General features: G+C 42.6%; 1 protein-coding gene across 1 annotated transcript in view; it reads left to right on the top strand.

Annotated features, from left to right (window-relative positions):
• The window catches only part of pde8b (phosphodiesterase 8B), a gene marked incomplete at its 5' end in the record, with an annotated part of 50,950 nt that overhangs the window by 17,065 nt on the left and 19,631 nt on the right, over positions 1–14,254 (top strand). The window contains 5 exons of the mRNA XM_083900038.1: positions 6,736–6,926; positions 11,542–11,601; positions 11,708–11,765; positions 12,070–12,158; positions 13,456–13,534. Of these exons, the coding sequence (XP_083756164.1) occupies positions 6,736–6,926; positions 11,542–11,601; positions 11,708–11,765; positions 12,070–12,158; positions 13,456–13,534 (477 nt within the window). The remainder of the gene's footprint in view (positions 1–6,735; positions 6,927–11,541; positions 11,602–11,707; positions 11,766–12,069; positions 12,159–13,455; positions 13,535–14,254) is intronic.

Below are 14,254 nucleotides of genomic sequence, written 5' to 3'. Positions count from 1 at the left end.
TGGGCTGCTTCAACGTCAGGAACCGGCTACTTTATTAGGTGCTTGTTCACTTGAGTTCGGCCCGGTTCCCGCTCGCATCACATGCGGTGACGTGAGAGGCCCGGCATGCTGCTCGTTTTCATACTGGAGCTACACGATCCTGCTCTAGCCCTTCAACCCCCTCCCTCCTCCTCCTTCTTCTTCACCGTGCCAAATAACATCACACCAGGAATCTCTGGCAGCACGCAGGCAGGTGAAGGGACCGCAGCTTTTAAGACCTCATCTCATGCTCCATAAACCCCCTAAACGTCTTCTGGGTCCATGGCCCGACCTGACCCACTCCTTCAATAACTTCCACTGGAAATGAGAGATGAAGAGAGAGATAAAAAAATGCTCTGCAGGAGAGAGTTAAATGTCGCAAGTTCTCCTCGACAAACGTGGAGAATCTCAGACCCTCCCTCCCGCTTACAGCTTATCACATGATTGATGTGTTTAAAGCAGGGGTTCTCAAAGTTTTGATACCCAAGGGCCAATTTAGGAACCCAACATTGGACTGAGGGCCGCCAAAGGAAAAACCATAAAGAAATCCCATTTGTAATCAATTTAATGACCAGATTACAGTTCTACAGTTTAGCGTTAAGTAATATAAGCGTTAATATAATGTAATTTAAGCATTAATATAATTTACTGGGTAATTACAGTATTTTGGCCATTGTTCTTACCTTCTAATTACAGGTTAATACCAAGTAACACATTTCTGTTACCATATATTTACTGGGTAAATAGCTAGTAATTGGGGGCTGTAGCTACCTGCTTATTACCAGCTTATTACCCAATAATACACTAAAATTCACCATATAGAAACCAGGTAAATACCCAGTATTTTTGTTTACATTGATTGGTCTGTATCCATTAATGTCCAATAAACATTTAACTAGCTTAGTAGCTCCTGGATTAAAACTTTCAACTGTAATTCACTGCGGACGACAGAAATGTTTCTGCGGGCCGCCATTGGCCCCCGGGCCGCACTTTGAGAACCAATGGTTTAAAGCAACACACGTGTTGTATGTTTCCCATGCACATCCCTGCAGTAATTATATGCGTTCACGTACAGTTTTTGTCAACTTGAACGCAGCGTTGATTTCATCCAGGGTGCTTGAAAGTATCAAACTGAAATGATAAATAGAGCTAAAACTAGATGTCAATTATGCTGTTAGATTAAAACAATTGTTGGCAAAACATACTTTTGCCAAAATACTTTTTGGACTCATGTCTGGACGGAAAAGAAACCAATTTAAATGTCAGATTGATGGATATTCCTTGTTCTATTTTTTATGATTTTCTGTCTTTTTATTGGCTAAATTATTAGTCCAAGAAACCTTGAAATTAAACTTTATGTCCTAATTCAGCACAGGCGTCCAAACAGAAACAACGTGGGCTTTACTGTGACAAAATAAGCTGCACTCAAATTCCTGCCAGCTTTTTTTTTTTTTTTTTTACCCCCAAAGACTTCACACAAGAAGTCTGCAACGACAGGGGGATTTTCATTAGCGTAATGTGACTGTCTTTATATTTCAATCTCTAATCTCGCATTGAACTCGAGATAAGAGATAAGCTAATGCTTTCAAACTAAATGGAACGGTGAATTGGTACAGGTCAGCTTTTCTAGTCTTAAGTACTTCTCTATCGCACACGTCGCTCACAGCACAGCTGTCGGGGGGGGGGGGGGGGGGGGAATTTAGAGTTCAGTGTCTTACCCGAGGATACTTCTACAATGTGACCTGGGAATCAAACTGTTGGCTCAGTGGAAGACGGCTGTCTGCAAAAAAACAAAAAGAACAAGTTGTTAAAGCAATCCTGCACACATTTGTTTGTGCGTTTGAGCTTTAATTGTTTATATGTCTTCAGTGAACTATTTTGTTGCCTCTTAATGTAGTCATCTATGAGTCTGCCCAAGGACAACAGACAACAAAAGTATAACTTTTCTAAAAACATGGTCCATAACCCCAACCCAAACCCTAACCCACTTCTTTGATATAAAGTTAGGGTTAGGGTTAACCCTAAGGTTAAGATTAGGGTTACCCTAACCCTAACCCACTTCTTTGATATAAAGTTCGGGTTAACCCGAGTGTTAAAGTTAGGGTTACCCTAACCCTAACCCACTTCTTTGATATAAAGTTAGTGTTAGGGTTAACCCTAGGGTTAAGGTAAGGGTTAGCCTAACCTAATGTTTGAGCTTTAATTGATTATATGTCTTCAGTGAATTATTTTGTAGCCTCTAAATGTAGTCATCTATGAGTCTGCCCAGGCACAACAGACAACACAATTATAACTTTTCTAAAAACATGGTGCATAACCCTAACCCAAACCCTAACCCTAACCCACTTCTTTGACATAAAGCTAGGGTTAGGGTTAACCCTAAGGTTAAGGTTAGCCTAACCCTAGCCTAACCCTAACCCAAGTTTAAGTAAGTTTAATAAATATAGCAAAGAGTCATTGAAGGTTCTCAGTCATCCAACTCATAGTCGTCTTCTGTGGTTAGCTGTAGGTGACTCAAGGAATCCCAATCGCCTACAGTTAACCACAGAAGAAAACAAAGCAAAGATTAAAGCAGCGATGTCGCAGCGTTCAACTCCTTCAACCTTATGTCTCCTTATGACGCACAGGTTGTATAAGATAAAAAGTTGCCTTGAGATTCATACATCATAAGTAACACTGGTGTCCAATATGAGCTGTGCTTAATCGTCTACTTTCATCTAAACGGGGACATAACACGAAATTGCAAAAAGCAAAAACTGCCGAAAGTCGCTTCGTGTGTTTGTGTCATGTACAGTATATAAAATGACACCGTCCACGTTGAGGAGGTACTATAATGGAAAGTAATGAAGTCATGGAAAAGGACGTGGCTGATACCAAACTGAGTTGAGTAGAGTCGAGCCAAGTAGTGCAAGAACTCACTCTCACTCATCTTACCGCTTTATCCTGCACATGAGTGTCACGGAGGGAGGGGGGGGGGGGTGGTGGTGACAATCCCAGCTTATCTAGGGTGAAAGGCAGGGTACACCCTGGACAGGTGGCAAGTCCATGGCAGGGCCACATAGGGACAAACACCCACATCCACTCTCACTCTCACACCAATTTAGAACGTCCAATTTGCCCTAATCCCCAAATCTGCATGTTTTTGGACTGTGAGAGGACACTGGAGAACCCGGGGAAAAACCCACGCACACACGGGGAGAACATGCAGAACTCCATGCAGAAAGGCCCTTGTTCCGACCAGGTCTTGAACCCGGGTCTTCTTGCTGCAAAGGCAAGAGCGCTATCCCCTACACACTTAGGAATAAAAGTGCTGGAGTAGAACCATATAAGGTTCTTCAGCTTGTCCTCATAGGAGAACCCTTTTTGGCTCCAGGTAGAACCATTTTATAAAAGTTCCACCTGGAACCCTTTTGGAGGGTTCCAACCAAGAACCCTTATAAAACCCTTTATTCAGGAAAGGGGTTTTAAAGGGTGTGGAAGCAAATGATTCAAGGAAGAACCTCAGCCCTTGTAGAAGGACCCTTTTGGAACCCTTATTTCTAAGAGTGTACTAGTGCTAGAACTGTATAATGGAAAATGGCCGTATGGCCACTACCTTCAAAAACTTTTAAACTTTTTCTTTAAAGTTAGGGCTAAGTTTGGGGTGAGTCTGTGCAGTGCCATGTCCTAACAAGAATAGTTGCACAAACCTGTGTATGTGTGATCAGACATACATGATGGAGTGCAGCAGCCATGTGTTTGTGTTCGACTGGCTCTACATCTGACGGGGGTATTAGGACCAACGGCGCCCCCCCCTACCACCACCTCCACCACCAGCACCACTACAACCAGGCTTGTCGCTGGTGACATATTTAGGTGGCGGGTCAGAGACGTGTGCGGTCGGCGTGGTCTCGGGGGTCGGCTGGGTGCTCTGTGTGTGTAGAATTTCACATGCTAGCACCATGGTTACACAAAGCAGCGCCACGGTTACACAAGCCGGCGCGGGATCAAAGAGTGTGGACCTTTCACAGGCACTCACCAACACCAGCTCATTTTCTCCTGCTCTTTCTGCCATTCTCTACCTGTTCTTCCCCCATGTTCCATTTTCACTCATCTCCAGGTGTGAAGGGCTGCATCAGTGAGATATTTTTACGCTATCCTTTTTTTTTGTACGAGCTACCCTTTTCATACCCTTTCTCTCTGCTGCACCTACACGCGCTCCCTCCGTCACTCTATCCTTTGTTGTCCTTTCGAGGGAGTCGGGAGGTGATGCTGCTGCGAAGCAGAGCCGAGTACTGTTGGTTCTGGCCGCAGCCCAGCTGCCTGTGTGTGTGTGTGTGTGTGTGTGTGTGTGTGTGTGTGTGTGTGTGTGTGTGTGTGTGTGTGTGTGTGTGTTTTTTTGTATGGGTATCTTTGCTAGGACCACAAAAAACCTATAAACCATTATGGTGTGAAGGTCATTTTGGGAAAGTGAGGACATTTTTGGCTGGTTCTCATGTTCTGTCACCCCTTAAAAGTGCTTTATGAGGGTTAAGACGTTAGAGTTACTGTTAGGCATTTAGTTGTGATGGTTAGGGAACGCATTATGTCCACGAGTGTCCTCACTATGAATGCTGCACAAACGTGTGTACAAGTATTTGTATACTGTATTTGTGAGGACATTTGAAATTTTTTCGGGTTCCCGCAACACTGAAAAACAGATGATTAGGTTTTAGGGTTAGAATTAGGTTTGTCTCTTTAAGTCCTTGACTGGCAAAAACACCATGTCAGGACCAGTAGTACACTCTTTGAAAAAGCGCTAAGTAGAACCATATAAGGTTGTTCGGCTTGTCCTTTTTATAAAGGTTCCACCTGGAACCCTTTTGGAGGGATTCCACCAAGAACTCTTTTAAAACCCTTTATTCAGGAAAGGGGTTTTAAAGGGTTCTCTGGATCTAAACGGTTCTTACTGGAAACATACGTGTTACCAAGAACCCTCGGGAAAGGGTTTTTCAGAAGCAAATGGTTCCAGGTAGAACCTCAGCTCTTGTAGAAGGACCCTTTTGGAACCCTTATTTCTAAGAGTGCACTCATTTAGACCAAAGTCTGGACCTAATGAGGCAATATCTAATTTCTGAGGAATTGTTTAAGTTTGAATTGGGGTTAGGTTAAGGTTAGGCATTAACTGGTTATGGATAATGCTCTGTTTAGGCTGTCCAAATTCATGGAATTCAATGCAGTGTCCTCAGAAGAATTCTTTGCACAAAGCTGTGCGAGTGTGTGTGTGTGCATCAACTGCATGTGTCTCTTGCCGTGTTGCGTTTCCTCACCACTGGACCAAAGGTGGCTGGTGTGTTTGTGGTCAAAACACAGTGTGGGATCAAAAACACTGACTCTGCGCTCTGCAGGCTTCAGGTCACAGTGTCAGAAAGTACAGAAAGAGGTTGAAAGAATACTCGACCAGGGCAAGATGCAACATTTACACGATGTCGACGACAACGACTCGGCTCCGCCGTCCATCTCCGTCACTGTTCAGGATCAGGGGACGAGGCCCGAGTCTGGATTAGCAGATGGCAGAGAGACGCCCTACACAGCAGCGCAGGGAAAACAAGCAAACAGATGAACACACACACACACACAGTTACGGACAGCTCAGACAGACGTCTTCAATTCTCCAGAACTCACATATATTAACCAGTGTGTGTGTGTGTGCACAGACGGAACAGCAGGGCAGAGAGTGAAAACCAGGACTTTCTTGATGAAAGATAGTAAATCTAATCACATAGCTGGTATAGTGGCACTCAGAGAAGTAGTGTTTCTGTAGCTGTGTATTTGTGGATGACTCATCGCTTCTGTCCGTTACTGTTTACATTAAAGGTGCCATATGTAAGAATGTGGCCAAAAACAGTGACTACATTCAAATTCAAAATACCGAGGTCTTTTAGGTTTCGTTTTTCTGACGTAACTGGCAACCCGTGGTTGCTCGGCAGCTGAGACTCTACTGAGTGCAATGATTGGTAGACGGCGGTAGGTGGCGCCACATGCCAAAACGTGATTTCAAAACATAAACGTGATTTGCAGTCTGCGAAATATTTTTTCTTAATGCAAATATTTCGGCTGTACTGTTGTTGTTGGTGAGTCCAGTTTGTTATATGAACATTATTCCTGAGTCTCTGTGACATATTAGGAGGATTTTATGGCCAGTTGGTTTAGATTTATCACATAATGCACCTTTAAATATCCAATGACAGGTTGCTTTTGCAACATTTAAGGGATTAATCCAGACGTTTCCTCCCCTAAATGTAGAAAATCATAATTTGAATTTCAATATGAACAGTTTGTCTGTTAAGGTTTAAAATAGATGCTCTGTTACTTATTCCCTTATTCGTTAAACAGCATATCCTTGTGAGTCGCAGAGGGGCTGGACCTGATTGCAGCTAACATTATATGAGTCTCATACTTTAAAATGACCTCAGACTCCGTCAGGTTTGTGTCCTTACATGCCAAGCAGTCTGGCAGGACCCGCAATGTAATAAATACTTCCAGAGCTTTATGTCCAAAATGACTGCGTTGCTATTGTTGTATCGGTTGCACCGGTTATTACTCGGCCTCATCAATGTCAGTCACCTTGTTGGTGCATAAACGCTGGCGTCAGTACGTTATATTACAGCTGCTCTGGTGAATGTCCTGTCTGAGTAGAAAGTCTCACAGCAGCGCTCTTCACTTTCTGCCCCCCCCCCTCCCCCTCCCCCCCCTCAGGTGCTGCTGGTGTTTGCAAAGGAGGACAGCCAAAGCGATGCGTTCTGGTGGGCCTGTGACCGCGCCGGGTTCAGGTGCAACATCGCACGGACGCCCGAGTCTGCCGTCGAAAGTTTCCTCGACAAGCACCACGAGCTGATCGTCATCGACGGGCGACACTCGCGCTACTTTGAGCCAGAAGCGGTCTGCAGGTGAGAGTTTAGCTCACGACTGATGCCTGTGGTTTTTTTTGTGACTGCGTCCTACACTCTTAGAAAGTGCTAAGTAGAACCATCTACAAGGTTCTTCGGCTGGTCCTCATAGGAGAACCCTTTTATAAATGTTCCACCTGGAACTCTTTTGGAGGGTTCCACCAAGAACCCTTTTAAAACCCTTTATTCAGGAAAGGGTTTTAAGCAAATGGTTCCAGGTAGAACCTCAGCCCTTATAGAAGGACCCTTTTGGAACCCTTATTTCTTAGTGTATTTTCACTCTGAGGGACTTAGTTTTGTCCTCCACTACAGAAATTCCCAAAGGCTGGAAAGTGGGGGGTTCCACCAAGAACCCTTTTAAAACCCTTTATTCAGGAAATGGGTTTTAAAGGGGTCTCTGGATCAAAATGGCTCTTACTGGAACCATTAGTGTTACCAAGAACCCTTGAAAAACCCTTTCTTCAGGAAAGGGATTTTCAGAAGTAAATGGTTCCAGGCAGAACCTCAGCCCTTGTAGAAGGACCCTTTTGGAACCCTTATTTCAAAGAATGTATTTTCACTCTGAGGGACTTAGTTTTGTCCTCAACTACAGAAATTCACAAAGGCTGGAAAATGGGGGGGTCCACCAAGAACCCTTTTAAAATCCTACTTTCGGAAAGGGTTTTTCAGAAGTAAATGGTTCCAGGTAGAACCTCAGCCCTTGTAGAAGGACCCTTTTGGAACCCTTATTTGTAAGAGTGTATTTTCACTCTGAGGGACTTAGTTTTGTCCTCAACTACAGAAATTCACAAAGGCTGGAAAATGGGGGGGTCCACCAAGAACCCTTTTAAAATCCTACTTTCGGAAAGGGTTTTTCAGAAGTAAATGGTTCCAGGTAGAACCTCAGCCCTTGTAGAAGGACCCTTTTGGAACCCTTATTTCTAAGAGTGCATTTTCACTCTGAGGGACTTAGTTTTGTCCTCAACTACAGAAATTGTGGAAAATGTCTACGCACTCCACTCTGATCACATACCTTGATGTATACAGTAGAACAGTATTTCTGATTTTCCCACAAGAGGAAGGTTGCGTACCACAGTTTGAGAACCACAAATCTCACCATCAGTTATTTTTATGTTATTTTCTCCTGTTGGCTTAAAGTAAGTCCACACAGCTCACATGGTCACTGCAGAGTGTGTCTTTACTCACATTCTGGTCACATGACGCTGGTGACGCACGTCTCTCTGTGCAGCCTCTGCCTCTGAAGCATTCATGGGATATTTAGGGCTTTTGAATAAACAGACACTGCATATCATATCGGCTTGTCCCTAATTTTCTCAGTTTCGGAAGAAACTGAGAAAACGTACAAGATCGTGAGGCTCGGTGCAGTCAAGGGTCAAGTGCATGAAAAAGATAAATATACAGACGGAACACTAAAATAACTCCAAGAATGTGCACATGAAATGTTCATGTGCTGTCTAAGACATCTTAGCCAGATCCCAGTATATACTGTGAGTTGTCTGTCTGACCAGTCCTACTTACTAATAGTTCTTGACACCACATTCCCCTGATATATATTATATACTGTATTAACTCTTTACAGGGCACTCGTTGAAATACTTTTAAAATTGGATTGGATTATTGGAGGATATTTTCAAAATGTGTTATTTTCATCTAGACCAGATATGGTTCCTTGCCCCTCTATGGTAAAAATAAACATAAATAAAGTGCACACTTAGAACATTTTAAAAACAGTGTTTCATAATCCCTGTCCTGCATGATTTAGATGTTTCCCTCCACCGCTCCTGATTGATTGCATCACCTTACCATAATTTGTTCCTGAGCTACACTCTTAGAAATAAGGGTTCCAAAAGGGTCCTTCTAGAAGGTCTGAGGTTCTACCTGGAACCATATGCTTCTGAAAAACCCTTTCCCGAAGAAAGTTCTTGGTAATACTAATGGTTCCAGTAAGAGCCATTTTGATCCAGAGAACCCTTCAAAACCACTTTCCTGAATAAAGGGTTTTAAAAGGGTTCTTGGTGGAACCCTCCAAAAGGGTTCCAAGTGGATAAAAAGGTTATACGTGGAGCCAAAAAGGGTTCTCCTACGAGGACAAGCCGAAGAACATTATATGGTTCTACTTAGCACTTAGCAAAACATCCTCACAACATTAAATTAAAATTTAAAATGGGGCCAAAAGGACAGGAACATGAGGAAGTGACTTCCTCCAAAAAAGGGTATATTTCAGGCTAGACCAGGATCGCTGTCCTGGTGAAAAGCATTGATAGTAATTGTTCTGTAATTTCTTCAAGAATTTAAATTGAGTGAACTTATGAAACAAAGAAATGAACAAGAGAAGAAGAAGGCAGAACACTAACATTAGGGATGACATCCGATGTTAAACACCAACAACAAGCGTAAGTCTCCACATCAGACAATCGTAAATCAATACTTACATTTTTGCGATGTGTCTCTTTTTGAACCTAGAGTTCTGGTCCGAAGTCGTTTCACAGCGTACTGTAGTGGAGGACCTGTTTGGCTCCATCTGGTGTTCACTGAAAGCACCACAGGTACATGCAACGAGAAATGGCACGCAATTAACACAGATTACGGTGAATTATCCATTGAAACAGAGTGGCTCTAGAGTGAGCTTAAACTGCATATCGTGAGTTTGTTCAAGTGAAAGCTTGATATTGTTCCAAGGGAGCGAGCAGCTCTTCAGTTGTAGAGGCTTTAAAAAAAAGTTGGTTTTTTGGCCACATTAAAAACCTCTGGCCAATTTTCAGGAAACCCCATTCACTCCCTCGATACTTGTCAGCTGTGTGTAAAGATCACATTAGGAGGACTTGACTGTGTTATGTCTGTTCTCTGTCACTCCCCCACAGTGAATTTCGACATTATTTATCTTGTGTGATGAAATTGGGAGTTCGCATGAATTGCACATGAAGAATAAAAACTGGGAATTCTTCTGCATATTGTAAACTGCATTTCAATTTGGTGAATTGAACGTGGAACTCTGATTTTCTCTACACTCTTCGAAATAAGGGTTCCAAAAGGGTCCTTCTACAAGGGCTGAGGTTCTACCTGGAACCCATTTGAAAAAAAGGGTTTTTCAAGGGTTCTTGGTAACACTAATGATATTGATATTGATATTTTCAAAATGTGCTATTTTCATGTAGATCACATTATGGTTCCTTGCCCCTCTATGGTAAAAATAAACAATGTCCTGTCCTGCATGTTTTAGATGTTTACCTCCACCACACCTGAATGATTCCATCACCTTACCATCATTTGTTTCTGAGCTACACTCTTAGAAATAAGGGTTCCAAAAGGGTCCTTCTGGAAGGGCTGAGGTTCTAACTGGAACCATTTGCTTCCGAAAAACCCTATCCCCTGAAAAAAGGGTTTTTCAAGGCTTCTTGGTAACACTAATGGTTCCAGTAAGAACCATTTTGATCCAGAGAACCATTTAAAACTCCTTTCCTGAATAAAGAGTATTAAAAGGGTTCTTGGTTGAACCCGAGCTAAAAAGGGTTCTCCTATGAGGACAAGCCAGAGAACCTTAAATGGTTCCGCTTTTTTATTTCTAAGAGTGTATGCAGGAAATGGTTTATGAACTGTCAGAAAAAACAGCCCTGATCGTGCAAGGCTGGTTTTTCCGTTAACAGACGTTACGGTGGAAAGACGGCCCTCGATCTCCGAAATGTGCAGTGACACATTTAACCATCACAATGACTACAAAGCACTTAAATTAGGGTTAAAATCCTGCATCGTTCAGCTTTAATTGTCTAAAAATTTCCCCTTCTTGTCCACATTCGTGTCTGGTTCACAGAAACGACACCAATCAGTGTCGATCACGTGTCGTTACCCCACACAACCGCACTTTTTTAAAAGCCTTTTCAAAGCGGAGTCCTATTACCCAAAGTGTTTGTTGCCTTGTGAACACTTTCTAGGCAGATCCATCACAACGAAACATCCGTGTTTTTCCTCAGCCCTTGGTATTAAAGCTGGTGAAATAGTCACAGTCCTTATTATTAAGACTACATCTGTTTACTCTGTCATGACTTCTGCAGACTTCTGGGCTGCAGTCATTGTTAGAGACCCGTCCAAAGTCCTTGATTACACTAAAAGCCACCACTGTATATTTTGCAAAGTGATTTATTGTGAGTGCTTCATTATTTCCCCCCCCTCCCAAGTAAAGGAACAGATCCATTCATCTCTCCTGTCTCCTGATTTGCCACAGCTTGGCAGTCGCTTGACACTACCTCCCATCCTTATCCCCCCCCCCCTCCCACAGGGATCCCTGCCATCATCTGTTCCCTCTGCCCCTCCTTTCATCCTCCATCACTGTCCTCTTGTTCCTCCTCCACCTCCGGGCCGTTTTTTTCCCGTGCGTCCCTGCCAGCGGTGTGGGCTTTGTGGTCGACCCTCTTGAGGCAGATGCACATGTGCTCGGTGTTTTTTCGGTGTTTGAGCGCCGAAATGTTCTGCCCATCAATTTGCGGCCGATGACATCAACCACCACCGAGCTGCCCACATGTTTATCCTGTACCTGAGTCGGAGCCACTTCTCATGAGCTCAGAGTGTGGATGAAGTGACCTCCTGTTGACTCTTAATCCGACATCTGTTTGATTTCCAGGTCGATCCGTGCCACAAAGCCCTCAGAAAACACAGCTATTCTTGCTGTCGTGCCACAGATGTGAGTTTGATTTTTAAACTAAATAGTCCTCCATATAGGTGTGGAAAAGTACAAGCATGTCTTTTTTTTTTGCACATGATAATAATTCTTTACTGTCATTGTATAGACCGCCTGACCAGGACGAGCCATCTGTTCTTCCTCTCCTCTGTGCTGGATTTAGCAGAGTACGTCCAATAACTTGCTTTGACTCATAATTGTGTGTGTTCAAAACAGACAAATGTAGGCTCCGGTGTGTTGTTGCGCATGTTTTCATTGGGCCTCAACGTGGCCTCGGGCGCTAAAATAGCAGCACATCGTACCAGTATTGAAAGAGCCACTTTATTGTCAGCCGTCTTTGATGGTGTGAAAAGTGACGTCGGAGGCTGCAAAACAAGTCGCTACTGAGTGAATCCTGACTCATTCAATTTTTCCACTCGTCTCTCATCCCCTTCTCCTTTCAAACGCCATTTAACCTGGTTTGGCCTCCAGAGGTTTGCGGAGAACAGCAGTGTGTCAGCCTGCTACAATGAGCTCATACAGATGGAGCACGGAGAGGTGCGCTGCCAGTTCAAACTCAGGTACAGCAGAGGAAAAACACCTCCACCACACAAGTCGCACGGTTTCCACATATGCACTACCGATCAAAAGTTTGGGGTCACTTAGAAATGTCCTAATTCTTGAAGGAAAAGCACTTTTTTTTTTCACTGAATACATAGCATTAAATGAATCAGAAATAGACTCTATACATTGTTAATGTGGTTAACGACTATTGTAGCTGCAAAAGGTTTTTAATCGAATATGTACATAAGTGTATAGAGGCCCATTTCCAAGGTTCTAATGGTACATTGTGTTTGCTAATCCAATTAGAAGGCTATTGGATGATTAGTAAACCCTTGAAAACCCTTGTGCAATGATGTTATAGCATAGTTTTGCTGGTTCTTGAGCTGGGTAAAATTATTATTTTGAATACAAATCATTATTTCTAATCTTGTCAATGTCTTGACTATATTTTCTATTCATTTTGCAACTCTTTTGATGAATACAAGTGTGACTTTTAATGGAAAACACCCAAAAATGGTGGCGGTGACCGCAAACTTTTGAACGGTAGTGTATACAAATGTTACAGATATATACATATACAGTTGTGTGCAAAAGTCTAAAGCAGCCATTAGAGTTGTTGTTTTGACTATGTTATAATGAACATTGAAAATAATTTCTCAATCTTTTCAAGCATTTTCATAACAAACTAACTTCTGTTCTGCAGGTTAAAGTGTCATTTATATAGTGTGACCTCCCTGTAAATGGTCTATAGAGCGCTTTTCTAGTCTTAATCACAATTTGCCATTCACCCATTCACTCACACTTTCATACAGCGCATCACCCAACTTTCATACCCATAGCAGTCAGAAGCAACGTGGGGGTTAAGCGTCTCGTCCTAGGACACGTCGGCATGACGCCTAGTGGAGCCAGGAATCAAACCCACACCCTTCCAGTTGAAAGACAACTCACACTACCACTGAGCTACTGTACACTTGAACAACAGCAAGATTCTGTGGAACCCTAATGGTAGCGCTTGTATCCGTGCGACTATTTCATGTAAAAAAATGGCTGCTGTGAAAAGGTTCAGTCCAGACATGCTTGAGAATTACATGTGCAGTACATGACTGGAAGCTTGTTAATACTTTAAGCCAACTTCATACATTTCTATTCCAATCAGAATGTATAAAAGATATAAAATAAATCAGCATTTCCACTCCCAAAGGGAAATTTAACAAGGCTATCGGTGGCTTCAGACTTTTGCAACAACCATAACATCGTTTGATAACAAGTGCCAAAAGGTAATTTATTTGTTGCCGTGGTCTGATTTATCCACAGGGCTTGTAACTCTGTCTTCACTGCTTTGGAGCACTGTCAAGAGGCTGTGGAAATCACCAGTGAGGACCACATAATACAGGTACACACACACTCGCACACAAGATGTAAAAAAAATGACCGTTGATATAACCAAGACAATATGTAGGTCTGTCTCTCAATACTTTCCCTCATCTGTCGGTCTCAGCCTCTTTAATTTTATTTTTAAAAAAAACAGTTTATAAATGTAGACTTTAATTTAGATAAGTAGGTATGATTTCCAAAAACAGCTGCCGCTGCAGTTATTCTTAAAACACAACCCAAACTCTAATGAATATTGTATTTGTTGGCGACAATTTTTTGGCTGTAGATATGATGATCTAGTTCAGTGTTTCCCAAACTTACTACATGGGGACCGAAGATCACGGATATAAACTGTGACAAGAGCAAATGTGTGCCTGAAATAGCAACTAAGTCACAGCTACAGCTACATATGTGTGAAACTCACACTATGTTGAATTGGTAAACAAATCATTTTTCAAAAGAAATTAGGTAAATTCACTTAATTTACAATTCTGTAAATTTGTCAAAAGACACCAAAAACAATCGCTTGGGAGTTGCGGCCTTCTTCGGCTTGTCCTCATAGGAGAACCCTTTTTTCGCTCCAGGTAGAAGGTTCCACCTGGAGCCCTTTTGGAGGGTTCCACCAAGAACCCTTTTAAAACCCTTTATTCAGGAAAGGGGTTTTAAAGGGTTCTCTGCATCAAAATGGTTCTTTCTGGAACCATTAGTGTTACCAAGGACCCTTGAAAAACCCTTTCTT

The sequence above is a fragment of the Microchirus variegatus genome (genome assembly GCF_963457635.1).
Source record: "Microchirus variegatus genome assembly, chromosome: 1".
Lineage (NCBI taxonomy): Eukaryota > Metazoa > Chordata > Actinopteri > Pleuronectiformes > Soleidae > Microchirus > Microchirus variegatus.
The sequence above is the reverse complement of the archived record's forward strand: the minus strand, read 5'-3'. Positions and strand labels throughout refer to the sequence as shown.